At 41.2% G+C, this 25230-nt stretch overlaps 1 protein-coding gene across 6 annotated transcripts in view; it reads left to right on the top strand.

Annotated features, from left to right (window-relative positions):
* The window catches only part of daam2 (dishevelled associated activator of morphogenesis 2), a 98642-nt gene that overhangs the window by 65397 nt on the left and 8015 nt on the right, over nucleotides 1-25230 (top strand). For 5 of the 6 annotated variants that reach the window (XM_063908744.1, XM_063908743.1, XM_063908746.1 and 2 more), the window contains 19 exons: nucleotides 5794-6127; nucleotides 6772-6882; nucleotides 7761-7864; nucleotides 8024-8090; nucleotides 8243-8360; nucleotides 8497-8632; nucleotides 10956-11014; nucleotides 11108-11292; nucleotides 11967-12257; nucleotides 12374-12481; nucleotides 14048-14077; nucleotides 15545-15651; nucleotides 17595-17679; nucleotides 18101-18207; nucleotides 18879-18967; nucleotides 21529-21697; nucleotides 22552-22659; nucleotides 22900-22960; nucleotides 24003-24134. In XM_063908744.1, the coding sequence (XP_063764814.1) occupies nucleotides 5794-6127; nucleotides 6772-6882; nucleotides 7761-7864; nucleotides 8024-8090; nucleotides 8243-8360; nucleotides 8497-8632; nucleotides 10956-11014; nucleotides 11108-11292; nucleotides 11967-12257; nucleotides 12374-12481; nucleotides 14048-14077; nucleotides 15545-15651; nucleotides 17595-17679; nucleotides 18101-18207; nucleotides 18879-18967; nucleotides 21529-21697; nucleotides 22552-22659; nucleotides 22900-22960; nucleotides 24003-24134 (2401 nt within the window). The remainder of the gene's footprint in view (nucleotides 1-5793; nucleotides 6128-6771; nucleotides 6883-7760; nucleotides 7865-8023; nucleotides 8091-8242; nucleotides 8361-8496; nucleotides 8633-10955; nucleotides 11015-11107; nucleotides 11293-11966; nucleotides 12258-12373; nucleotides 12482-14047; nucleotides 14078-15544; nucleotides 15652-17594; nucleotides 17680-18100; nucleotides 18208-18878; nucleotides 18968-21528; nucleotides 21698-22551; nucleotides 22660-22899; nucleotides 22961-24002; nucleotides 24135-25230) is intronic. The other variant, XM_063908748.1, reaches the window with a different exon arrangement.

The raw sequence follows: 25230 nt of genomic DNA, 5'->3' as shown, positions 1-25230 counted from the left end.
TGCGGGTGTTTAGCCATGCAGTTTTAGTTTCCCTATTAATCATTAACTCCTTTTATTTTATACTAGTGTATTTAATTAATTATCAAAAGTGGCTGGAGTCAGTAATGCACCTGCGCCCTTGCTGTACCCAGAGTGAGTTATTGCTCATTAGCACGCAGATGTGCTTTCCAGTGATGTGGGGAGCAGGTGTGTCCCACAGTATATGGGTTTTCAGGGAAATCCTGGGCAGTGTGTAAATGTCCTCGCCTTGGTGACAAATGGGAGTCTAAAACAAAAAATAGAGGACTTTCTGCTTCACAGGGTGTGTGTGCAGTACTGTCTCCCTTTATGGCAGCATTTACTGAAACACAGTGGTGTCTATGCGTTGATTTGTGTGTTTGGATGAGTGCCCGATACTCCCTCCCTCCCTGCGGCATTTCAAAGAGGCAGCTGAGTCTGCTTGTGAAGAGGTGCCCTTGTGCCCTCAGCCCGCTCTGCAGGGCCACAGGACACAAACACATGGTGGGCATGCAGGGTGCCAGGCCGAGCGCACAAAACAGCACATTGTCAGCAGAACACCCACTCACAACCTGATTGCCATCCCCATTGACAATGTGAGGTGATAAGGTTTAATGAATATGGAATGTGATAATGACACCGATTATAATAGTTATTTCATGGTGACAGCATTGAAAAGCTTCAGAATATCTATTTCAAAGTCACATTACTTTTATATTTTGATACTTGGATTTGGTAACTGAGTAAATGTTTTTAACTGTAACTACTAATTGTAACAGAATACATTTTTTAAATAACACTCCGGACCCCGGTAATCCCGGGTCATCGCTAAGCATTTTACCAATCACAACAGAGCCGTCCAGCTAACCAATCGTAGCAGACTGGGCTCTGGTTTCAGAGGGTGAAAAGAGGTGCTGCAGCACAGGCAGTATGAGAAAAACAAAGAGCTTTTTGAACATTAAAGCATGTAAACATATCATAGTAGAGCCACAAAATACAAATATGAACCTGTAAATGAGCATAATAGGGCCAGACAGAGCGAGGTGACAACAGTTAGGTATATTTTTACAGGAAGACATGCTGTACTCCATCCACCTATTGTCAGGGTTGATTTTAATAGTTAAAACCAATTTAATGGCCCAGATGTCTTATCTACAAATATACATTTGATTCATCACAAACAGCCATAAACAGAGACATTTGGACATGGGCTATGTTTGTTTCTTAGTGAGTTTACAGCTTATCTGGTTTCCCTGCCAGCTGTTATTGCTTTGTTTACCATCTCTCAAATGGAGCTTGAACCATCACATGTGTTTACTCACATAAAACTGAAGTGTGCATATGAGGGCCAGCATGCAAACACGAACTGATACAGCCATGTAGTCAGCCTGGTGTCAATTTAGCTTCCAGATATTTAAATATTTATCCTCTCTTGTGGATTTTTGAGCTACACATTCAAGTGTGCTTACATACAGTAAGCACTGTTGACCCGTTAAATCATCTGCACTGATGTTTATGTGCGTGCCGAGGAGCATACCGTGTGCACATTCTTGTATCTCACCATTGTGTCATTTCCGTGGTGAAATAACTCAGAAAGGACAGGAAATTAAGCTTTCCCGGAGGTCACTAAGGCCGTGTTGGCCCAGAACGCATTGCAGTCCCAGGGCTCACCTCTGCAGAGCATCGCAATGCTTCCCAAGACGGCTCTTGCAAGACATTGTTTCTGCAAATGTATTCCAGCAAGAATATTGACTCGAGTGGACTGAAGGCGTTCTCTTTGCTCCTGTGTCAATAGCTCCCTGGACCATTTGCTCCCCCTACATGCAAATATTATGTCTTTAAACATTTTACCGCCGGATATCTCACGGTTTTGCTTAACGGAATTGGAGCCCTTTCTTATTTTTTCCCAACTACATTATTATAATTATAATGTTATAATGTTATGGCTGATCGGTGTATTTCCACCAGTCCGAAAGAAAGAAGTTATGGAAGCAACCAAAACTTTCAAAATTGACCACTCTATGAGAAATCTGTTTGGCTTTTGTTTCCAACTCTCACAGATAAGTCACAGGAGATGCACAACTGTGTTCAAAAACAGCAACACACACAAAAACCTCTCCCTGTAGATTTAACTGTAAGCCCAGTCTATAATAGCCATTCCCTTCCTGCCATGATATACTATATGCATCACAGATGTGCACCTTGGCTCGTGGTTGTATTGTGATCTGTACATGTGTGTGTGTCAGTTTTTATGTGCATTGCCCTTAGGTTTTTTTTTACCACAGTTAATATGCTGGGCCTCATATCAAGTCAAATTTATTTGAGTGAGAGCAGTGCTGATATCATATGACTTGTCCTCCAACGCTGCAGACACCTCGGTCAAATAGTTAAAAGCACACCTCTGAAGAACTTCGGGGGCCCTCGTCCACACTCTGGCTCTTTTATAGTAAAACATAGGTGCGTGTCTGTGCCTTGGGGTAGGTGAGTGGGTGTTTGATGGAGATGTTAAGTGTGTGCGCGCTGATTAAACGTAATGCGGAAGAGAGGCATGGAGCACATGATGGCTTGAGTGTAGCGTTCTGAAAAGTTAGTGTGGTCAGGCTTTGAGGCAGGAATGAACTCTTGACCGACTCTGCCACGCACGGGTCGCCCGTAGTTCAACAAGGCAGCATGTTTTTGTCTCTGGAGCTAAAACCTCAAAAAGTCTGGTCTGTTGCAATTAATTCAAATTTGAGCATCTGGTTCTGCACTGTCTTGCTCATTCAGAGTATTGTCTGCCTTTGGTTGCGGGGTTTCATGCTGTTTACAACATTGGAAATAACATGACAATCCTTGGGAGTAACCAACCACATTGGCAAATACTGTACAAAAAAATAATATTAGCTACCTCTTGGTTTTATATCTGTTTCAATCCGCACCTCATGTTACCTTTGACCATCCTTGGCCTCAACACAGTCCCTTTTGTTAAGCCTTGTCCCATCCCAAGTTATATTCCTCGCTTCTTTCCATTGTCTGTCTGAACAATTTAATGTGTGGTTTGCTCGACCTTGGTATTGTTCAGCTCTGCCTGAGCTCATATCGTATGCGAGCTCTCACTGTCTCAAACGCAAACCCAGCGGCTTTTCAAGTATGCAGCGGTGGTACCAAGAACAAAAAAAAAGAAAAGGGGATAAAAGGTCTGCATACCACTCGGCTCAGCGTGAATGTCAACGGTTCCAAATTTAGAGGAGATTGGGTCCATTGATTGTAGTGCTCACTGGAGAGAAGATGAAAGATGCGGAGAGGAGAAGAGAGCCATGCCATGTGTTTGTGTGAAATGTATGCAACAAAAACCTATAAAATGCATTGTATTTATTAATCTAAAATTGAACCATTACTTTGCATGTAGTAGGAATGAGGAAATATGACAAGTAAAACGCAACTTGACTGGTTGGCAAAGGAATGAAAAACCACCAGGCTCTAATTTTTACTTAAAATCTTAACAGAATGCCATTGGTGCCCAGAGCAGATTTACATTCTGCCAGCTAGCGACAACATTTGGAAGTGCAAACCCAACGAAAATGTTTCTCTTCCACCATGATATCGAAGGTTGGCTAAAATTGGTTTACCTTGCAAGATCTCACAAGAATCCTAGGATCACGTATTCCATCGTGCATGGGTTCAATAAATATGTTTGTGTCCGAGCATCCATAGGCCTGACCAATTATAGTACTACAGAATATTTGCTAATTGAAAGGAAGCAAACAAGTGCACTGAAGGCTTTTCTTTACCGTCTTTGACAATAGTTAGATTGACAGATAGTTATTCTGATAACTTGAAAAGTATTTTTCAAGGTTCATGTCTTTTTCCTTACGGTTTCCAATGAGGTTTTTGTAGAAATGTACCACCTGTCATGTCAGGTCAGTAAATGTATACAAGAGAAGCTGTATTTCTTGTAAAAAATGTTTTAAACTTAACTGGAGTACCCCGAGGAGGGTTTTAAAAAATCCTAAATCTAACGCTCTACCCCATCTCCGTACCCATCACATTTATCCTCCTTTCTCTGTACAAGTGAATGCACAGAGTTCTGGTCCATAGGATTAGTGCATCCGTTTTTTGTGTACACTTTCTTTTGGTAAGCTTTTGGCTAGGCAGCAGTGCCAAGTAAAGCAGGCAGCAAGCGAAGCCTTGAATCCCATCCAGCCCTCTTCAACCCTTTCTCCAACAACAACTCTCACCCTCCTGTTTTTCCATACATTAATCACAAGGATGTTCAGCTTAATTTCTCTCCCGGCATGACACCTTTTTCTCTCTGAGGGCGGAGAACTGCTGATATAAGACGTGTGACATGAAACAGTTGGATCAGTTCTGCCTTGCTCTAGTTCTAGTGTCTGTGCTTCATCGGATTTCAGTTGTAGCTAATGTACTCGATTGATTTTTCGCCTCCTTGGTGGGGAGCTAGGGCCGAGACGGCAGCTTTAGCAAGAAGCACGCTCTCTGTTGTGTGCGGTCTTTACCATTCAAATACATTGTGGGGGAAGGTCAGCTGTAAGCGTGCATTCATGTATGACCTCTTGATCTAACACCGGGGGGCTGCTGGAGATCACAGGATTTTGTCTTTGAAAGATTTACTGGTCATGCCAGGTGAAGAATGCGCGTGTGTGCTGGAAAATCTACGGCTGATCGTTTGTAGGGATAATAACTGGATGATTTACATGTTTCGTTGTTTTTTCCATGCCTGCTCGAGCCAAGTGGAACTTCTGACATCACAACAATGTATTTGTTGCAATGAGGGGCAATAAATCTTAAATCACACCCTCTCCTCTTTTCCTCACTGTCCACCCCTCTTCTCTTTTACTCTATTCGTCCTCTGCTTCTTTACTCCTAATACAAGCCCTCATTTGTTTTATTATTTATGAGGCCTATCAGGAATCTTAGTGAGTGGGAAGGTCATTTACAATAGAGCCCACGGTGTTCTCACTAGATGTGACTGCGCTCAATGTTCACACGTCCTGCCTGTCATTCAGAAAGGTCTGCTTCTCATCCAGCGAGGGTAATGACTTGCTGATTTCTAATTAGTTCAACTAATGAAGGTTGTCAGTAGGAGAGTGCATATACTTTTACTAAGACATAGGCGATTCTTGATTGGTAGCACTTAATTTTCCACCAACTATACACAAAAAGGTCAGTCTCCTCATCATGTGGAGGATTTACTGCACTCAGCATGTAGAACAGTGGCACTGGAGGAGCTTTCTCATAAATGTATTGTTATCTTTGCTTATGCTCTACAAGTTATAACAGACGGTCTGCGTTTCAAATTGAGTGTCTGAAGTTTGAAGTTTGTGCCGTGGGATATTGTGAAGACAATTTTTTACAATATCTTTGGTTGTTTTTTGGACAAATAAATGTACTATATCTGATCATCACAAAAAAAAATCTTATATGGATAAAGCCTACTTGAAGAGATTATTAAAGAAAGAAAAATTTGAAATGTTGTACGGCAAGACGTGAACTTCATGGTTTATGAGAACCAGGGCACTGCAGCATATCTTTTTATAAGTACTTCTTATACATAATACAACAGCATCTAAAGATGGTTGAGCTGCTGTGTGTGTATGGGTGTTTTAATAGAAAGAGAAAGAATATTCCATGCAATGTTTCTCTAAGTTATGAATAGAACTAAATTGAATGTCAACGTTATGAACCAAGGTTTGAAATGTTTTTTACAGCTTTACAAGACACACCACACTACTGGAAAGTCCATGGATATAGACTTTCTTCTGAATCTCTACTTATCTACCTCCCCACCTCCTCCAGGTTTGTCACGCGCTTCATCGAGCTCGATGGCCTCACCTGCCTGCTCAACTTCCTGCGCAGCATGGACTACGAGACGTCGGAGAGCCGCGTCCACACCTCGGTCATCGGCTGCATCAAGGCCCTGATGAACAACTCCCAGGGCCGCGCACACGTACTCGCACATCCTCAGAGCATCAACACCATCTCCCAGAGCCTGCGGACGGAGAACATCAAGACCAAAGTAGCCGTGCTGGAGATTCTCGGGGCGGTGTGCCTGGTGCCCGACGGACACAAGAAGGTTCTACAGGCCATGGCGCACTACCAGAAATACGCTGCGGAGAGGACTCGCTTTCAGGTGAGGGTGCTAAATGCTGTTTAACCTGAAAACTCATGGTCCAACATACCTTCTGTATGAGGCCTTTGCTGTTGAATGGGGGAGACAGACAAAATGGGGAGTTGCAGACAAATATTTCAAAGTGATGCTCAAATAAATCACCCTGTGGTCATTTTGATTAGAGACTCGTGCTGCTGCAGCTCAGACTGTGAGCCTCAGGTTAAGTCAACACTGTGGGCATACATATTAAAGGCAAGTGAGGACATCCAGAATTACGGAGGTCATGGTATGTGTGGTGCTTAAGTGACTAGCAGGACTGAGTCAACAAGCCACATCTCACGCGTCTCCCCGGGGTGTGTGCTAAATCATACCACCTCAGGCTAAGCTAACACCACAGGGGCTGAGTGATTTTGAACTTTGGAGGCCTTTTGAGTTATGATTAAGATGCTTAAGTATGTCGGTGTAAGTTTCAGAGGGAAAAAAGGGTATTAAGAAATGTGTTATCAAGGTTTCTCTTTAATGTTGTGTTTTGAAAAATCAAGATTGTAGCAACATGTTCCTTCAATCTCTGACTCGTTTGCTATCTGATGATTTAAATGTGGAAAATGTATTTTTGGATCCAACCTACTTGATAGCTAACTGTTTGATCTGTCATGCCCATGTAGACGCTGCTGAATGAGCTGGACAAGAGTACAGGACGCTACAGAGACGAGGTCAACTTAAAGACTGCCATCATGTCCTTCATCAACGCTGTGCTCAATGCTGGAGCAGGGGAGGTGAGCACATCCATAGGCATTTTAGATACACCCTATTAAACAAAGGAAGGAAAACAACTTCAGTTGAATTTAGTTCAAGAAGTCAACACATTTGTATGGGAAATGTTTCAATTTTACTTGAAGTTTTAACGAATCAAGAATCCCTCTTTAGGTTTGACTAGCCTATACCCAAATCTGGTGTTAGCCTCTGTTAGCTTCCAATTATAATGTTTATGTAGGGTGACCAGACGTCCTCTTTTGCCCGGACATGTCCTCTTTTTATGTCCTGTCCGGAGCGTCCGGGGGGGTTTTATAAATTCATGAAAACGTCCGGTTTTCACAGTTTTTCATGGGACCATTAAGCGTGTACTTAAATTGAATGGCGCTTTGCACAGAAGTCTACTGTACTTAGACTTCCCCCCCAACAATCGCAAGTGTCCTCTTTTTCGCCACCTCAAATCTGGTCACCCTAGTTTATGTGAACATAAGGGTTCTACATTTTTGGAAAATAAACGAATGGACATTCGGGCAGAGAGTTAGCTAAGAAGGTTATTTCGCTCTAGTGTTTCCTTGCTAACCCTAACCCTAAAAAGCTACAGCGAGAAGCCGCTGAACTTAAGGTAGCTTAGCCTAGCATAAAGACTAGAAAAGCAGGAGATACGGCTAGCTCAGCTCTTTCCGGTGGTTGAAAAATCCACTTCCACTTATTACATGATTTTTTGTCATGTCTTTCTTAATCACAATGTTTCTCTTGTTATTTCACCAATAGTAAATGTTGTTTGAAATGCAAATGTGATTACCAGGCACATGGTTGATATCTAATAACCAATGTCCATTTGAGAAGTCAAATGATTAGCATTTTTCTGATGTCGTTTTGTTGATTGTTCTTTTATTTATAGGACAACCTTGAGTTCCGACTCCACCTAAGATACGAGTTCCTGATGTTGGGCATCCAGCCGGTCATCGACAAGCTCAGAGAGCATGAGAACGCCACTCTGGATAGGTGAGGAAGAAGCCAATGAGCAATAAACTAATAAATGATATCACTCTTCAGCAAAAATCATGCTTCACCCGTGTGTTGTGTAGAAATTGACTTTGTTATTGTTTGTGGTGAAGAGGCAGTAACTGCTCTAATCTCAGGCTATTATTTTTCCCTGCCCAGGCATTTGGATTTCTTTGAGATGGTGCGGAATGAAGATGACTCAGAGTTAGCCAAAAGATTTGATACTGTGAGTAACCATTTCCCCCCCGATCATTTGTGTTTATTAGCATGGCTTCAATTGGCTCTATGGTTTGGCTGCCATATGGCTCGACTGATCCAAAGGCAAACAAATTAATGGTCAAACTGTATTGTAATTCAAACCTGTTCTTTATTTGATAGTCCCACGTTGATACTAAGAGTGCCGGTGCCATGTTTGAGCTGATCAAGAAGAAGCTGAGCCACTCAGATGCGTACCCCAACCTCCTGTCCATCCTCCAGCACTGCCTCCAGATGCCCTGTGAGTACATGCATGACAGGAAGCTTGTTATAACATTAAAATAATTAACAAATAAAGTGTACTTTCATCTTAGGCCAACTTTTCATATTAAACTGACAAATATATTGGTATGACCTTACTATGTCTCCTTACTTAGATAAACGTGGTGGTGGCAGCCTGCAGCACTGGCAGCTCTTAGACAGGATCCTCCAGCAGATAGTCCTGCAGGACGAGAAGGGCGACCCCGACATCGCCCCTCTGGAAAACTTCAGTGTTAAGAACATAATTCGCATGTAAGTGGAATCTCATCAACCTCAAACAACGTCGGCCAATTGACAGGTGTTGTACAGTAGATGTCAGCGCATGTGTTTGAGAGAGTAGGAATGGAAAAAGGGAAATAAAGATAGATTCTGATAACTTCTTTCTTACAAGATTTCTGTCTTGGCTTTTTTTCAGGCCTTTTAAAAACTGTTTCCTATTCTCCGACGCTGTAAAGCTTCATTTCTGGAAAATCGTTGTTGTTAATGCATCACTTCCAACAAAGATCAAAGACAAGTCTGATATTAACTTCAGCTTTATATCAGATTGTTTGAGGCACAGCTGGAAGACAGATAGCCACTGCGTCAGAGCTCTAGTGGAGGAAGCATTTACAGTAAATCAATATTCACTCATAATGTAATAAAACCTGTTACACCACTCTTGAACTGGCTATATTTAAACATGTTGTGCCAGCGATGGCAGTGAAGAATGTGGTTTCACAGGAAGGTGAGGTGCAGCTGGCAACAGGGGGTCCTGGGTAGAATCAGAGGAAGCCACGCTCCAAGCATGAATTGGCATGAAAGCGGAAGCTGGAGATCAAAAGGAAAATGGTTCTAATCGCATTAAGTGGACAGGCCAGTCAAGTCAGCCATGTTTAGGTGCGGCCAAGCGGTCACTTTCATGTAAAGACAAAAGGGAGAAATGATCGTGTTATAAAGGGAAAACCAAGCTCAGGACGTCGTGGTCAGTATGTCATAATGGGCAAAGTCAACACTGTCGCACGGAGGGATTCACTTACATTTTCAGGGTTTTGTGGTCTTGTTATTTCAGAATTTTAAAACCAGTCTTTATTTGTGTTCAGTAGCCAAGACCATGGTGTGCTGTTGATAGTGTAAAAAGATGAATCCATTCAAGAGATTTAGTGTGTTTTTCCCATAATTCTTTCTTTCAACTGTCCTGTTTTCCTTTTCATCCCTCCATTTTTTTTGTTACTTCGAAAGCAAGCTTCAAATCAGTGATGAATATGTTTAGCCTCCGCGGTGAAAGCTCCATAAAACATGTGGCGTGGTAAACCTTGGCCCCCGCTCGCTCCTACTTTGTTCACTAATTCAGCCACTACTGTTTGTACAATCAGTTCACTTGAGCGTAATTCTTTCCAGTAGCATACAGAAAGCAGGATTTGAAGCCCAGACGTCCATTACCGTCTGTTGCAGATCAATCACAGTGGTCAAAGCCTATCCCTTGCTTTAACATCACTGCCAAAGTCTTGTTGTGTTTCCATAAACTCTCAAAGAGTAAATTCTAGAAGGATTTGCATAAACTGAGATCTCCTCATTGTGTTGGCTGCGTGCCGGAGGCTGAACATTTACTGTAGGTCTTGTGGTGCGGAGGAAGGGGACGTTAAAACAACTGTTAAAACAACTTGGAGACAAAGTCATCCATCATCTGCAGTCACCATGACGATGGCTCTGACTACTCACACGTGTGCCTCACCCAAAATTAACACTCCTGTACCAATCACATTTTTTCCACAGCTATGTAAAGGTATTTATTTGACCAGTGAATAAGAAACTGCTCTCTTTGAAAGAGTTGGATCAATGGAGCGTAGCTTGAGATGTCATTAAAGCAGCCCTCTCCTTATATTCAGACTGTCCTGTTCACTAACACATGCGTTTAGAAGACCTAAATCTGATTAATGACCAGTTTGCTTTAATGCTGATGTGGATTTGCTTGTGCGAAATACCGGAAGTTTCATTTATCCCCGTTGGCAGTCGTATGTTAGCACTTGTTCAGCGATTCCCTCTCTTATGCTCTTTGTTACTTGGAACTCTCTATCCCGCTGAAACATGTCTATTCTCTCAACTCTAGACATGGCTTCCACCGATGCTCAAGGTTTCACTTTTCAAATATTTCTAGCTAAATTAACTCTTCAAAACTGTCCATATGATCATCTTTTCATTTCCTTTCATTCAGTTCCAACCTTTCTATTCTTTTTTTTTTTTACTTATACCCTGATTGCCCACACATTAACTGATCACATTTACCAAAGCAACCCTGTTTACCCTCAGCCAAGCTTACCAAGTGTCACATTTTATAACACAATATAATTAATTTCAGCCTAGCAGGATTTATTTCAGCACTAATGTTGTGTTACGCTGCTTAAAAGAGCCAACCGCATGAACCAAGTCAATGCCGGTAATGAATCTGGATGATTAGATTTATTGTCAGTTGATTTCCAACCCAAATATTGAATTTGCCTAGACTTGGTTGTACTGCTGTTGACCCCTATATGTGAGCGCTGTGTGCAAGTTTGTCTGTTTTTGTGTCTGTGCTAATTTTTGTCTGCCTGCTTTACAGGTTGGTCAATGAGAACGAGGTGAAACAGTGGCGAGAACAGGCAGAGAAGTTCAGGAAAGGTAAGACTTGTTTTACACACTGCACTCTGCAGGTTGAAATGAAAAATGCATCTTGTAATGTACCATGCATTTTTTGCCATGTTTTCATTTTAGATCATTTAGAGCTGCTAGGTAAACTAGAGAAGAAGGAGCGAGAGTGTGAAACCAAGACCCAGGAAAAGGATGACATGATGAAGACATTGAACAAAATGAAGGACAAACTCCAGCGTGAGGGAGTGGAGCTGCGCTCTGCCAGGGAGCAAGTCCATGACCTGTCCTCACGTATCAATGACATATCTGTGAGCACTGCTGCTTCTTACAAACCTTACAACGAAACATAAACCATCCTGTATAAATCGGTGATACAGTATGCTGCTCTTTTTAATTGTGTTTATCTTATTTTTGGACAGATTTCTCTGTTTTGTCAACAGCCCAGTAAATAAAGTTGAATACAGAAACATCACAAATTAGACAGGATTTATAGGAATAATGTCTGCTTGATTGACTTTAGCTCCTAAGAAGATTTGTTTAGTGTTTATTTACAACCCAACTGTAAGCAGGAAATGGTCAACATAGCCTTCCAGCAGCTCCACAGCTGTCATATTTACTCTTTAAACCTGTATGTGTTATTGGCAAATGTAGCAAGATAGCTAAGTGAGCCTAGCTTACGTTATCTTATGCATAGATGCTAATTACATCATTCAAACAGCATGGCCCAGTAACTGACTTTTAAAGGTGTCATTGTGTTTTGGATGTATTGTTTGCTAGTTTGCTAGCTTACAAGATATAATGTTATTTTGACTGTTTTCGGGGTATAAGGTGGTAGTTTTTTTCTATTTTAAATTAAAGCTAGCTATTTAACCCTGCTTCCAATACATATGCTGAGCTAGTTTGTGTTTAAATTGCATTTTTGCTGCAGTGAAATATTATTCAAGACATCTTATAACTTTTATTTCTGTCCCCCCACCAATAGGGGATTGGTGTGTCTTTTCCGCCTCCTCCTCCTGGCGGCCCCATGGCTCCACCTCCACCACCTATGATGGGTGGCTGTCCACCACCTCCTCCTCCGCTGCCATTTAGCTGCCCACCTCCTCCCCCACCTCCTCCCCCACCTGGAGCACCGCCTCCTCCACCAGGAGCCCCTCCCATTTTCGGAGCTCCGCCTCCTCCTATTCCCTCTTCATTGAACTCCACCATGCGCTCCAAGTCCATCCCTACGCCTTCTCATCCTCTGAAGTCCTTCAACTGGGCCAAACTAGGAGAGGTGAGAAGATCTGCTCTGCTTAACCACTGTCGAGGGGAAATATTGAAAGTCTAATTCAATTGTACCAGTTGTACCTTTTTTAAATCAACCCCTTATGTCCCTTTCACCCTTTTCAGAATGTGATCAACGGCACAATCTGGAATGACATCGATGACCTGAGAGCTTTCAAGATTCTTGACCTCAAGGACATCGAGAAGATGTTTTCCGCCTATCAAAGACAACAGGTTTGGATTTGCTACCAAGTGGGATACAGTGTGTGTTTTGGCGAGGATGAAAATATAGACCCAGAAATCCATTTTATGCCTCTTGTTTTAATAACCTTGCATTTGGACTTGGAAGGGATTCTCTAGTGTGTGTGTGTGTGTGTGTGTGTGTGTGTGTGTGTGTGTGTGTGTGTGTGTGTGTGTGTGTGTGTGTGTGTGTGTGTGTGTGTGTGTGTGTGTGTGTGTGTGTGTGTGTGTGTGTGTGTGTGTGTGTGTGTGTGTGTGTGTGTGTGTGTGTGTGTGTGTGTGTGTGTGTGTGTGTGTGTGTGTGTGTGTGTGTGTGTGCGTGTGGTGGGATGTTGTAAGAGTCCTCTTGAGAGTGATAAGGGTCCAGCTCCAGGCTAACATGAGCAGCTGCTGAATGCCGTATTGTAGAAACACCTCTGAGCTCGAGCTTTGCCATGATATCTGCGGTGTGAGAAATGGGGAATTGACTGGGGTCATCACGGGCTCATGGAGCAGGGCAACAGTGTGGAAACACCAGGAAAGTCACGAGGATTCACGACACAGGAAGCGTTTTACCGAAGCACCCAGCTTAAAATAAAGAGGCAATTAACTAAAGCATGTTCAACCAGGGACTTACAAACAGGATAATTGCAGTATGCATGCCTTCGGGGCAACACAATACAGTACCTAGCAATTACTTCCCTCAATGCTACAAAGTGATTACACACCACTTGTCATGGGATAACATTATATGCATGAATTGATATGTTGTACTGCGTCAGAGTGGAATGTCAATATGCCGTAATGATTTTCAAAGATTCACGTCAGTGGAAGAGTAGTGCTTGGCAAAGTCTCGGAAGAGGCATTACTATTGTTGAATTCCTTTACAAGGTATTTTACTGCCATGCTTAAAAGCCCTCTGACAGGTTAAAGCACAACTTGTCTTTTCAGGCTTTTATTAAAGAGTAATAGGTCATTTGGGGCTGTTGCTGACGCTGATTTACTGTGTGTATTTATTTTTTACAGAGCAGGTTTTTATTGGCACGGGCTAACGGTTAAATGGCCACCTCTATGGATATAGCCACATAAAAACCCAAGGTGATTTAGCAAGAGTGCGATTCAATTCTATTGCGATATTGCAAAGTTTATACACGGCATAATTGCTTTTCCTAACTTGTCATTGTTTTTTCTTTCAAAATGGACTTCTGTTTACATTCCCCCTTCTGTAGGTTCGGTTACCACACTCATTTTTCATGTTCTTGTTTTTACTTGTCAAGGCAGACATAGATGTTATCAAAAAAATACATTATAAAAGTCGTGACCTCTTTTGAAAATACTGAAACCAAAATAGAACAGAGTTTAAAAGCTTTTCTGTTCACCTATGAAGAGAAATTTCAATATATTTTCATGAGCCTGTGATGACTTGGACAGTAGATTATTATTGCTTCCCAGCTTCAGCTTGTAGTATGCATAGTTGTAGTTCCTTGCTCTATAGTCACCTCTTTTTTCTGCTTGAAATGCTAATCTTTGCATGTGTTTTCAATGTGTTTGTCTCTCTGCACTCTACGAATGCCTGGGCAGGAGCTGCTCACTAACCAATCCTTCAAACAGGTGAGTAAAAGCTTTTTCAGGATCTTTATTTCATGGTTACCTACCGCCACTGCTCTATCTTCTTCTCCTATGCCGTGTTTTTTATTACAAACCGGGTCTAAGTGTAATATAAATACTGTAAAACTATCAAAACGTTCAATCGAAGAAGAACTCCACATTGCTTGTAGTCAGAAAGTTTAAATGAGCCGTCATCACTTCCGTACAGTTATGATGTCACAAAACTAGAGAAATTGGTAGACAGTGCCGTTGCAGTTATTTCCTGGCCGCAATGACGGTGAAGGGACACCATTAGCCCTGATGCAGAAGAACTCTAAAACTGACCAATCAGAGCAGTTGGGGTTTTTTAAAGAGACAGGTGCTAAAATAGAGCATTTCAGACAGAAATTGATTACAGTTTTCCCCAGATAGACCATTTGATACAAGTAATGTGTTGTTGTTTTTTTTACCTTAGAGCATGTAAACATGTTTTAGAAGAAACTCAACATCTAACAATGCAGCTGAAAATTATTTCTCCTTTAATTCTCATAATCCTCATCATTAACTAAGCAGGAAATGTCTGTATTGAATTGCTGCCACTGGCAACTTTTTGTTTCTTGGCACAACAAAAAAAAACAAGTTGGCAAAGCTGCCTTAAGTGCGTCGGCAGAGAGGGCTTTGGTGGGCTCAGTGAATGGGAGTTGTCCCCCTAACCCAGTGCCAACCTCAGGTTGTTGCCAGGCACTGCGGGTCAATGCAGGCAGGGAAAAACGACACTTGTTTTATAAGGCGCATCTGTTTTACATACGTCATAGCCGGCAACCTCAAAAAGAACGTTTTCTGGTGAGCAGTAAGCTGGCTTGGACCATAAATAGGTTGTGTTTTACATGCAGCCCTGACCGTTTTTCTCAGACATGTATTCCCTCTCCCTCTGGAATGTTAATACTACATTTGTGTGACTGGCCTGAACCAAGTCTTGCACAGTGTTTCCTGTGCCTCTTGATAGCTTTATAGGTCTGCCTGCATTGTGTTTGCAGTGGTGACCCACCACATAAAATCTTCCCCCGCAGGACCTGATTTATATATTTTCTTGCAACAGCATCAATTTGTGAACTTTTTCCACAGCTTTTTTCAAACATGTTTTCATACAGCAGCCACAATTCAGTCCAGGGTTTATAATAAGACGTGCAATATGCATTCAGTGTCAGTGACTGAGACCATTAATGTATTTGGCTGGAGTGCAACATGTTAGTACGGTACATGCTTGATGGTGTCAGTTATCAAACTGCAAGAATTTGTCTGTGTTTTTTTAAATGTCTGCTCCAAATTAACACGTTGTCAAATGCTCACAAGTTCATGACAACAAATTACGGATGTCAGACAGATATGAGAAGAAGCCCTGAGCAGGCTTTGCATTTCTATTTTAAGCTCTCTTATAAAATGAACCAAGTTGCAAATTTAATCTGGATCTCTGTCTTTCTCTTTCTGCAGAAAGAGACGGGCTCTATGGATGACATATACGTGAGCACGCGGAAGGTCAAGGAGCTGTCAGTCATCGATGGCCGACGTGCACAGAATTGTGTCATTCTTCTTTCAAAGTAGGTGTCCCAGCCGGAAAAAATAATCATGTAATGTTGTACTATCAGTAATCTTCTAGCTTTTATCTGGTTATTAGATTAGAACTGTGAGGGGTCAGGGGTTAGAGATGTAACTCAGTGTGGAGCTGCTTTAGGGAGGTGCTTCTGGTGTCTGGTACAGGAAATGTGGTTTTAATGGACACACAAAGACATCTGTCTGTGTAATTGAATTACCATCCACTTTTAAGAGCAAGCTGAGTCATATGATAGTCACAAAGCATTATCCAGGATGTGTCTCTGGAGTGTTTAGATGATGAGGTTTTTGTCTATTTTTAGACATTGAAGTGCTATTAGTCTCCACAACAAAGGGACACTTCATCCCCAAAATGCACATTTTTATTCTTATTGGTTAGTGATATCTGTAACTTTTAATTAAGGATATTTGGGTCGAAGATGTGTCTGCCTTCTCTCCAATATGATGGAACTAGATGGATTCCTTGGAGTTTTAAAAAATGTGAAAAACTCAAAAGAAATGGGGTTTTCCAGAAGTCACCACCCGGTTAATCAAGGTAATCCACAGAACTTGTGAACAGTTTCATGTAGGAACCATTTTCTTACACTCACCAACCGTATCAGTGCACAGCATCTAATGCAGGGGTGTCCAAACTTTTTTCACTGAGGGCCTCATACAGAAAAATATACAAAGGGCTGGGCCCCTCACTAGAGGTGACGTATAGTTTCTCGTAAGTTAAGTTATAAGTTAGCAAAATCAATCAAATGTAGGAAAATGCTTTAAGAAAAAAAACAGCCTACATCCCAGCTCCCTGTAGGATTTCATTTATCTTCATTCCTTAAAACAGAAGCCTCAGATTGCTGATAATAAGGGGACATATGAAGGGTCTATTTCAAGCTTGTTATGCAAATAAGTGTTTGTACTTTTTTATCAACTCAGATTTATTAGAAAATGTTTTCAACTTGAATTGACTGAATGCATTTGAAAAGTGGGCTTATTAACACATGAATACTGTGTAATATAGGTTTAGATATATATTTAAGAAGTATAATATAAGACAAGCACAAGTTTCATTTGTGGACCATATACCATAACAGTTTTAGGATTTGCTGAGGGGCGGTTCAAAATGGCCTGCGGGCCGCATTTGGCCCCGCCAGCCGAAGCTTTGACACCCCTGATCTAATGGATGAGAGGCTCATGCTTCTGAAAGTTTAATATACAACTATACTTTTTAATCTGTATAGTAAAAGTTGAGTAAAAAGACATTGCTGTTGAATCTTTTAATTGTGTATTTTTTTGTTGTATCCTTATCATAGTAGTACCATGTAAATCCATTATAATGGCCAATATCTCCAACACACCAATATACATATATATTTATTTGAGTTTCGGTTGAACAGTCCCTTTTAAGCAGTATGAAATAATGCAAATGACCCTGCTCCTCCCAAGAGGCTTTAAGGCTTGCTTTATGTAAACCGTAATCAATTGACATCATTTAAAATCCACCCAACAATATGGTTACCATATGTATGTCTTTTAACAGCAATGATCCAAAGCCCTTTAGAGAATTTGAACCAAACCCCCCCCCCTCCCTTTACAGATCGATAAAGAGGGTTCCTGAGAGCCTTCTCCGTCTGACAGAACTGCAGCACTGTCCCTAAACCCACTCTCGTGTCAATAGCAAATGACCCCAGGATACGAACTAGATCCAAATGGGGTCAGCAGCTGGTCAATAGGTTTTTGATGCACAGACTAACAATGCTGTTATTGATCCAAAGGCAACCCAGCACACTTTACATGCACTCAAAACAGCTGGCCGTGTTCCCGGGGGTTGACAAGGGTCCAGATCAGAGTATTAGTTACAGTTTTCTCCACACTGTTTGTAATGTGCCAATTAATGAGCTTTAACTAATGTATAATAATTAAAACCCCATTGTTTTTTAATTTGCAGGTTAAAAATGAGCAATGAAGAGATCAAGAGGGCGATCCTGGAGATGGACGAGAGGGAAGAGCTGTCCAAAGATATGCTGGAGCAGGTGAGGGTGGGGGATGATGTAAATATTTAAAAAAGGGGCTGATCAAGTCTTCTATGGGTAGAAAAAGTATATGGAAGGACATTTATATCCCTTTTTTAACGGGGTTTGATGTGCTCTTCTTGATCAGAACTCATTCAAGACAAAGTTAGAGATTTCATATATTTCTGCCAAAAAGAAATAAAGAATAGAGATAAAGTTTTGGAAAGATTTACACAAGTGATAAAGCTAATCAACATAAAAAATGACCTACTATGGGCCGCCCTATAGTTCAATTGGTAGAGTTGGTGGACCATGTACTGGTGTTTGCTCCATAAGCGGAGGAACAGGGTTGGAATCCAGCCTCGAACCATTTGCTGCATGTTATCCCCTCGGTCTTCACAGTATTAGCATTTGGATAAATTCTGTCTTTGCATCTTTGCAGCTGCTGAAGTTTGTCCCAGAGAAGAGTGACATTGATCTCTTGGAGGAGCACAAACATGAGCTGGAGCGCATGGCAAGGGCAGATCGCTTCCTCTTTGAAATGAGCAGGTACACAGGTCTACATTATTATAGAATAACACTATGCATTTGTTACATTACGATATGGTGATGTACATTGGTGACACAGAGATCCGTGACCCTGTTATAAAGCAGATGCAATAGGTTTGTCTATGGGCATTTGAAATGGAGCATTTCCAAAGTGAACAACAATCATTTTGTGCAGAATCAAGACATAAGCCACAAATAGATCCTAACTCTATATGTCTCTAACTTTGAACGATTCATCATTTAGCTGTGAAAAGATTTGATGGCCTTCTGAGGCTCCCATCACATCAGACAATGGAGAATTTTTAAATCGGCGCATTTATTCCTTTCTGCACAATTGTTTCAAGATAATTAAACCTTTTCATTTCTTTCTGTGAAATATTACCCTGTCCACTTTCTTTCCTTTTGACTGCATCTCCTTTGGTCCCAGGAATACATTTGGGAGTTAGTTATGTCCTTTTTTTTGCCATTTAATATCCCTTGTTTGTCTTTGAAATTCTCATTCTCTGCCTCTGTGAACTTTTGGGCAGGTTTAACAAAGCCATTTATCAACTCTCCGACTTGATGGGAGCCTGTTAGACGATAAAAGCCCTGTGAAAACTGAGAGGGGGAGTTTGGTACGATTGGGTGACTTCAAGCTTTGAACTTACACTTCCCTTTCTTCCCTTAATCAGAATTGACCACTACCAGCACAGACTGCAGGCTCTGTTCTTTAAGAAGAAGTTTGCAGAGCGTCTAGGTGAAACCAAGCCTAAGGTTGAAGGTAAGGACAAACACATCCAAGGAAACGAGAAAGGCTTGATTAATAGGATAATGCTGGCAATATTCTCTATTATATACATTTGTTCTTTCAACAAATAAATTGATCATAATAACTATTTTCTGCCAAAGCATACAACTTATATATCCCTGCCACAGAGCTGTGAAAAACTATTAAATGCCACGCCATTGAAAAGACTAAATTAACGAGGCGTTATTATTCATTTGGGGGTTTTCCCTTACCTGTATGGTGTTATATAAATGTGTGTGCATGTAAATTGTCTGCAAAGGCTACCCAATACATTGTACATGATAAGCTAAGGGGGTGGACCCCTCCCAAGCTTAGGGGCTCTGGTTTCAGACAGAGATTGAAAAAGCAGCATAGGCAGTTTGTCACAGTGGAGGCACTTAATACAATTATAAAAAAAAGTGACTATCTCTGAAACTACAAGGAGCACAACCAAGTATGTTTGAGTTGACAAGGATACACACATATGAAGTGAAAAAAACGTTCAAATGGAAGACATTCAAATCCTGACATAGACTATTGATATGTTATAGGTGATCTAAATGTTTTGAAGTTCTACCGTTATATACATACTAGCCCAAAGGATGTCCTTACCAGAGTTCAAGACTTCTTCAGACCAATCAGAACATAGTATTTGGGCACTAATAGGTTAGAAGATTTTCGTCTCAAGTCAGTGTCTGAAAACAGAGCAGTGGTTTAGTCAGTTTTTCACAAAGCTACTAAACACAACCCTTACCCTAAAAAGAAACGGTTCAAACTATAATAATTTTACGGAACATGCTTTGACGGCGTGCCACATTCAAATGATTGTACACATCTAGAAGCAAAACATACACTGAAAATCAGTCAGCATCTTTGATCACTTTAAACCAATGCCTTTCACCATGACTTGAGAAAATCGCTTCTCTGTACTAAGTGTGCACATGTGTATGCATGGTGAGAGCGGTTGGCCAATTGTGCATTGGCCCAGTGAAATTTTTCCCTTCCAGCTAGCTTCCAGGTTACCAAGGAGGCTGTTTTGGAAAGCTGGCCCATATTGAGATGGGAAAGCCTCTAATAAACACCACAGTTCACTTCAAAGACCCAGGAAAAGGCTTCCAATGTGAGGTCTATAGACTTTAGTGCGTACACTTGTGTGTTCATGGGTGTGTCACGACTGAGCTGTCATACAGTCGGTTTAAGCCAGATATAATTGAAACTATTCTGCTGGCCTCAATGCCTTTTTTCTACTTCCACCCATCACATTATATTTTCCCTGCTAAACATAGACCTCATTTAAAAAGTGGATTTACTTACTACAACGTCACCCAATTGTGGTTTTAAATATTCGATTTTGGCATTTTTGGGCTGAGTGGAGTACAACCAACTCTGGCGACGAAAATGTAACGATTAACCTTCATGAACTGAAAACTAACTGTAGAGGAGTTCAAGTTTTAATACCAAAAACTAAGAAAACATTCATACCACGCAACACTGTTCTAGCAATTGTTCAATCACAAGATATATACATACCCTGCTTTAATGTCTATTTTACTCTATTTGGGACCATCATTTACAAAATTGACATCACGATGTGGTAAAGAAGACTTGAAACTAGGGATTAAACCTTTTAGGAAAATGTTAAGGTAATGAATCAAATGAGAAGCTGACCATTATTTTCATAGACATCTATAAAATCGGACTTCATTTCGCAACTAGTACTGTCGCACCCTGCTGGACACCAGATAGAATGCAAGGCTCACACCTGAAGGTTGCCACTTGATTGTGGCTGGTTTGTCAGATAGCCCATCCATTTTAGTGAAATGAAGAAGAATTCAGACTGTTTTTCTGACATCTATTACTGGAAAAAGAAAGTGTGAGCAGGGGAAAAATCCTGTGAGTTGTTAATATTGATTCAAGCCTTAAGAATCATTGTTATTGGATCCAAATGTTCCCAGACCACAATGTTCATCGATGCCCGTAATAAAGCCTCTATCCCCTTTTATTTTTGGTGTTACTTTGTCATATAGTCTAGATGAGACTATATTTCCTTGGACCACCCAGAATGTTCAATAGAAGCATTTCATAAGACAGCCAGCAGAACACCGTCAGCAGAGCCAGCAGAACGATTCCCATGCTCTATCACTGCAGAGAGAACTGTAACAATAACAATGTGGGCTCTGTTAATGATTTTCACATTCACACTGAGGTTTCCTCTGCGGAGAGAGGGAACCACCTGCACTGTGCCAGACAAGTCTGTTCTCAGGGGGGACAGGAACAACCCTTTCCCCCCTGCGGCTTTATGGATGGATGGAGAGATTTGATGGGTTTCCCTACTCAGCTGCCCAGTTGTTGTGGGGAATATTGATCAATCATCATGAAGGATTAGAAAAAATAAGGAAAAGATGAGAAGTTTGTGCATGGGGGCTGAGTAGAGAAACAGAATGGAATAAGGCTAGTCTTATAATATAAGTGATGCACTCAGCAAAGTGCCAATGCATCAATCACCAACTGCATGATCTCTCCAGCTGCTTCTCTCTTTATCCATCTTCCTCCAGCAATCCTGAATGCATCCAAGGAGGTGGTGCGGAGCAAGAGGCTGACTCAGATCCTGGAGGTGGTGCTGGCCTTTGGCAACTTCATGAACAAGGGCCAGAGAGGAAACGCCTACGGCTTCAAGGTCTCCAGTCTCAACAAGATCGCTGACACCAAGTCCAGCATAGACAGGTGATCCGGGGGGGACCGTTGAAACTCTATTTTCCAAAGTCTGTTACAGATAAATGTCCTCTCAATTCCACACTTCCTTTATAAATGTGAAAATCAGGGACTGCTAGCAACTTATACAGCATGATACTTGTACTTTTGGTATACTTTTACTACTTTAAAAAAATGATGCATTATCTAATGGAAACCGTTTGCTGATTTTGACTCCTGAGCCCGCCAAGTCTCAGGCAATGTCCTCCCCTCTTTCTGCCCCTTTCAACTCTGCATCTCCACTAAAGGCAGTGTCTGGCCTGCCAAAAACTCTTGAAATCCAATCAACATGGCCCTTATATATTTTTAGATTTTCCTCCCACAATTTATGTTTATTTGGCCTGGAGTTTTTTAGACATAATAAGCATTTTTCTTTATAAAAGTGTTGTATGAATCCATTACATTTCATTCAGCTGACGCCTTTATCCAAAACAATAAATGCAATAAACCATAAAGATTCAAACTCAAAACAACAAGAAAAGGGCTGAAATAGACACTCCAAACAAGCCAGACCATCGTATGTGCTGGTGCATAAGTTAAACTATATAGGTACTTATGTTACTTTTTATTTTTCTATTTTAATGGCCAAGCTACAAGTAAAACAGGTGGGTTTATCTAAGTTTATCCAAGCAACTTCCCTGGAAAATATCAACATATCGCAATCCGAATGAATGTCAATTTATTTATCAACAAAGTGTTAAAACAGCCAAGGGTTGTTTCAGAGGGTTAAATAAAAGTGCTAAAGGTGATACTTTTAGTCAACAAGAAGGAGTGTTTCCTTGATTACTTTGGTTAAAAACATTTTGACTTCACTCCTTTCTCTACAGGAACATTACCATGTTGCACTACTTGATCATGATCATGGAGAAGAACTACAATGACACGCTGCACATCCAGAACGATCTTGGCAGTGTACCCGAGGCTGCCAAAGTCAAGTGAGTGTTCAAGTATTTACATTGGGGAAGACAGATAGTCCTACGTGCATGTGTTTTATAGTATTACAGTGAAGACTGAAATAAAAAATGTAAGTGTTTTTAGATTTTACTTGTGCAAAAGTCACTGAAAATGTAAATAAGATTCCAATGTGATGGGAGCCTCAGAAGGCCAAAACTAGTCAGGGAGTGCAGTACAAGACATTTTTCTCCATGTCTGTTTCTCTCTTTCTCTCTTACTAGTTTGTCAGAGTTGGAAAAAGAGGTGCACAATATCAGAAGTGGACTGAAGGCTCTCGAGGCGGTGAGTTGTTGTGCGTTTTGTCACGTTCCCTCCCGTTGGTTCTTCTCCTGTCTGTAATTATGTGTTGAAGCAGGGCAGAGATGGACAGCAGGGTGAAGTGTTTAAGTGCTGGTAATGTTCCACACCGACAAGAAATGTAACATTTGTAGCAACACACAGAAACACAGATGTACAACACGTGCACACACACAGCACGTCACATAAAAAAGTAACACTTCACATAGATGGACTGCTTCAAAATATATTCTCAATCATTAAGGAACATTAAAAATGATCACCACGGATCGGATGCTCTTCCGTTGACTTATTAAGGGTATAATATGTCACATATCTGCATGGAAATGTCTAAAAACGACTATACATATGTTATATATTTTGTTGATTTGGGTACTTACGTTGTTCCAATTGTTTCCAACAATATTCAAACCTAGAAAACTTTAATTTGAGTCAAGATAACGGTCTGTTTCATTGGGTGTCCTGCAATATCTTCCTATTCCATTTCCTCACGTGTTATGGTTCTCTCCCAGAAACTGCTATTAATTTACTTTTTCTCCAGTGTCAAGCCATACACTTCTAGATCTTGGCTTTTTTAATCTACATATTAAGAGACGAAGGAAATAAGTCATCTGACATCTCAATTTAGGTTATAAAAGAAACAAGCTGAGCCAAAGTTAGCAGCAGCCAGACTGCATTGGAGAAGGGGATTTGTAATGTGAGAATGCATTATCCAATGTTATAACTGATTTTAATCACCTTGTCGGCTTGTTTAAATGGGGAGGAACATTTGGCTACTTGTAAAACAGTCCTAAGCGATGAACAATGAAGGAATCCTAACCGGCAACTGTCTGCAGAGACAAACTCCCACGTTACTTCACAATGCCATCAAACGGTGTCATTGTTCATGTTTTGACTGAGAGACCCCTTATGGAAAAGATTTAACTTCTTCTTTCCCTATCTTCCTTTTTCCTTGAAGCACACAATTATCTCATGATTTTACTGTCTTTGGTTTTTAAAATCACACATCTTGTTCTCCCTCCTACAGGAGCTACTCTACCAGCAGAGCAGGACGAGGGAACGCGGGGACAAGTTTGTGGCTGTGATCGGAGACTTCATCACCGTGGCTGGCTTTAGCTTCTCTGAACTGGAGGACCAGCTGAGCGAAGCCAAGGACAAGGTAACTGCATAACCTTTATATATTGGGCAGACAGAGGTACTAAAGATACTAAAGGGAGAAACCCACCTCTTTGCATCCCCTTTTCGTCCATACTTGAGCAGCGCCAGGGGAAACAAGCATTTAAAAAAGATTACTCTTAATCTTTCTTTGTTTTACTTCTACACTTAACATCTGGGAAAAATTGCCTTTTGAACTCTACTGACTCATGCATTAATTCATGTATTCAATGATGTAAGCTGAAGCTACCAGTGGGACTGTGGGAATCCCCCAAAAAAGTGTTTAAAACATCTATTTAAATATTTTATTTCATTTGCAGGCCTTCAGTACTCCGTTGCACATTTAGCATCCATGTGCCGACTCATTGGACGACTTTAACCTATTACCTTCTAGATTACTATGAGGATTGTGAGACACTGAATAACGGCAGAAGGAAGGGCTCAGAGGGTTTTAATAGAGCCTCCCCTCGACTTAATTATTTGTTCAAAGAGGAAGTGAGTGAAAATCTTGGAACGGGAGGAGCAGGACACCGGTGACTGCTGTAAAACAAAAGGACCTGTGTTCACAGGACCAGACTCTAAACACACTCTTTTCTAGCAAAACTGTGTGTGTGTGTGTGTGTGTGTGTGTGTGTGTGTGTGTGTGTGTGTGTGTGTGTGTGTGTGTGTGTGTGTGTGTGTGTGTGTGTGTGTGTGTGTGTGTGTGTGTGTGTGTGTGTGTGTGTGTGTGTGTGTGTGTGTGTGTGTGTGTGTGTGTGTGTGTGTGTGTGTGTGTGTGTGTGTGTGTGTGTGTGTGTGTGTGTGTGTGTGTGTGTGTGTGTGTGTGTGTGTGTGTGTGTGTGTCCAAGGTCATGTGGGTTATTGGGACAGCGGTTTTTCTCTTATCCTGAGAGATTGCTCTGCTTTATCCTTAAAACACCCACACAGAGACATGTTCACAGACAATGAGAGATCCAGCCTAAGTCCAAGACAAACAGCTTAAGCATAGAATTGTAATTGCTGACTGATTTGAACATGTGCTGGGTTATTAATAACATAGCAGCAATGTCACCTGAAGAAGGTGCTAGATGTAAAGGCAGAACATCACTAAGCTCACACAA

Source organism: Eleginops maclovinus, chromosome 19 (assembly GCF_036324505.1).
Source record: "Eleginops maclovinus isolate JMC-PN-2008 ecotype Puerto Natales chromosome 19, JC_Emac_rtc_rv5, whole genome shotgun sequence".
NCBI lineage: Eukaryota > Metazoa > Chordata > Actinopteri > Perciformes > Eleginopidae > Eleginops > Eleginops maclovinus.
This window is presented reverse-complemented; position numbering and strand designations above follow the sequence as displayed.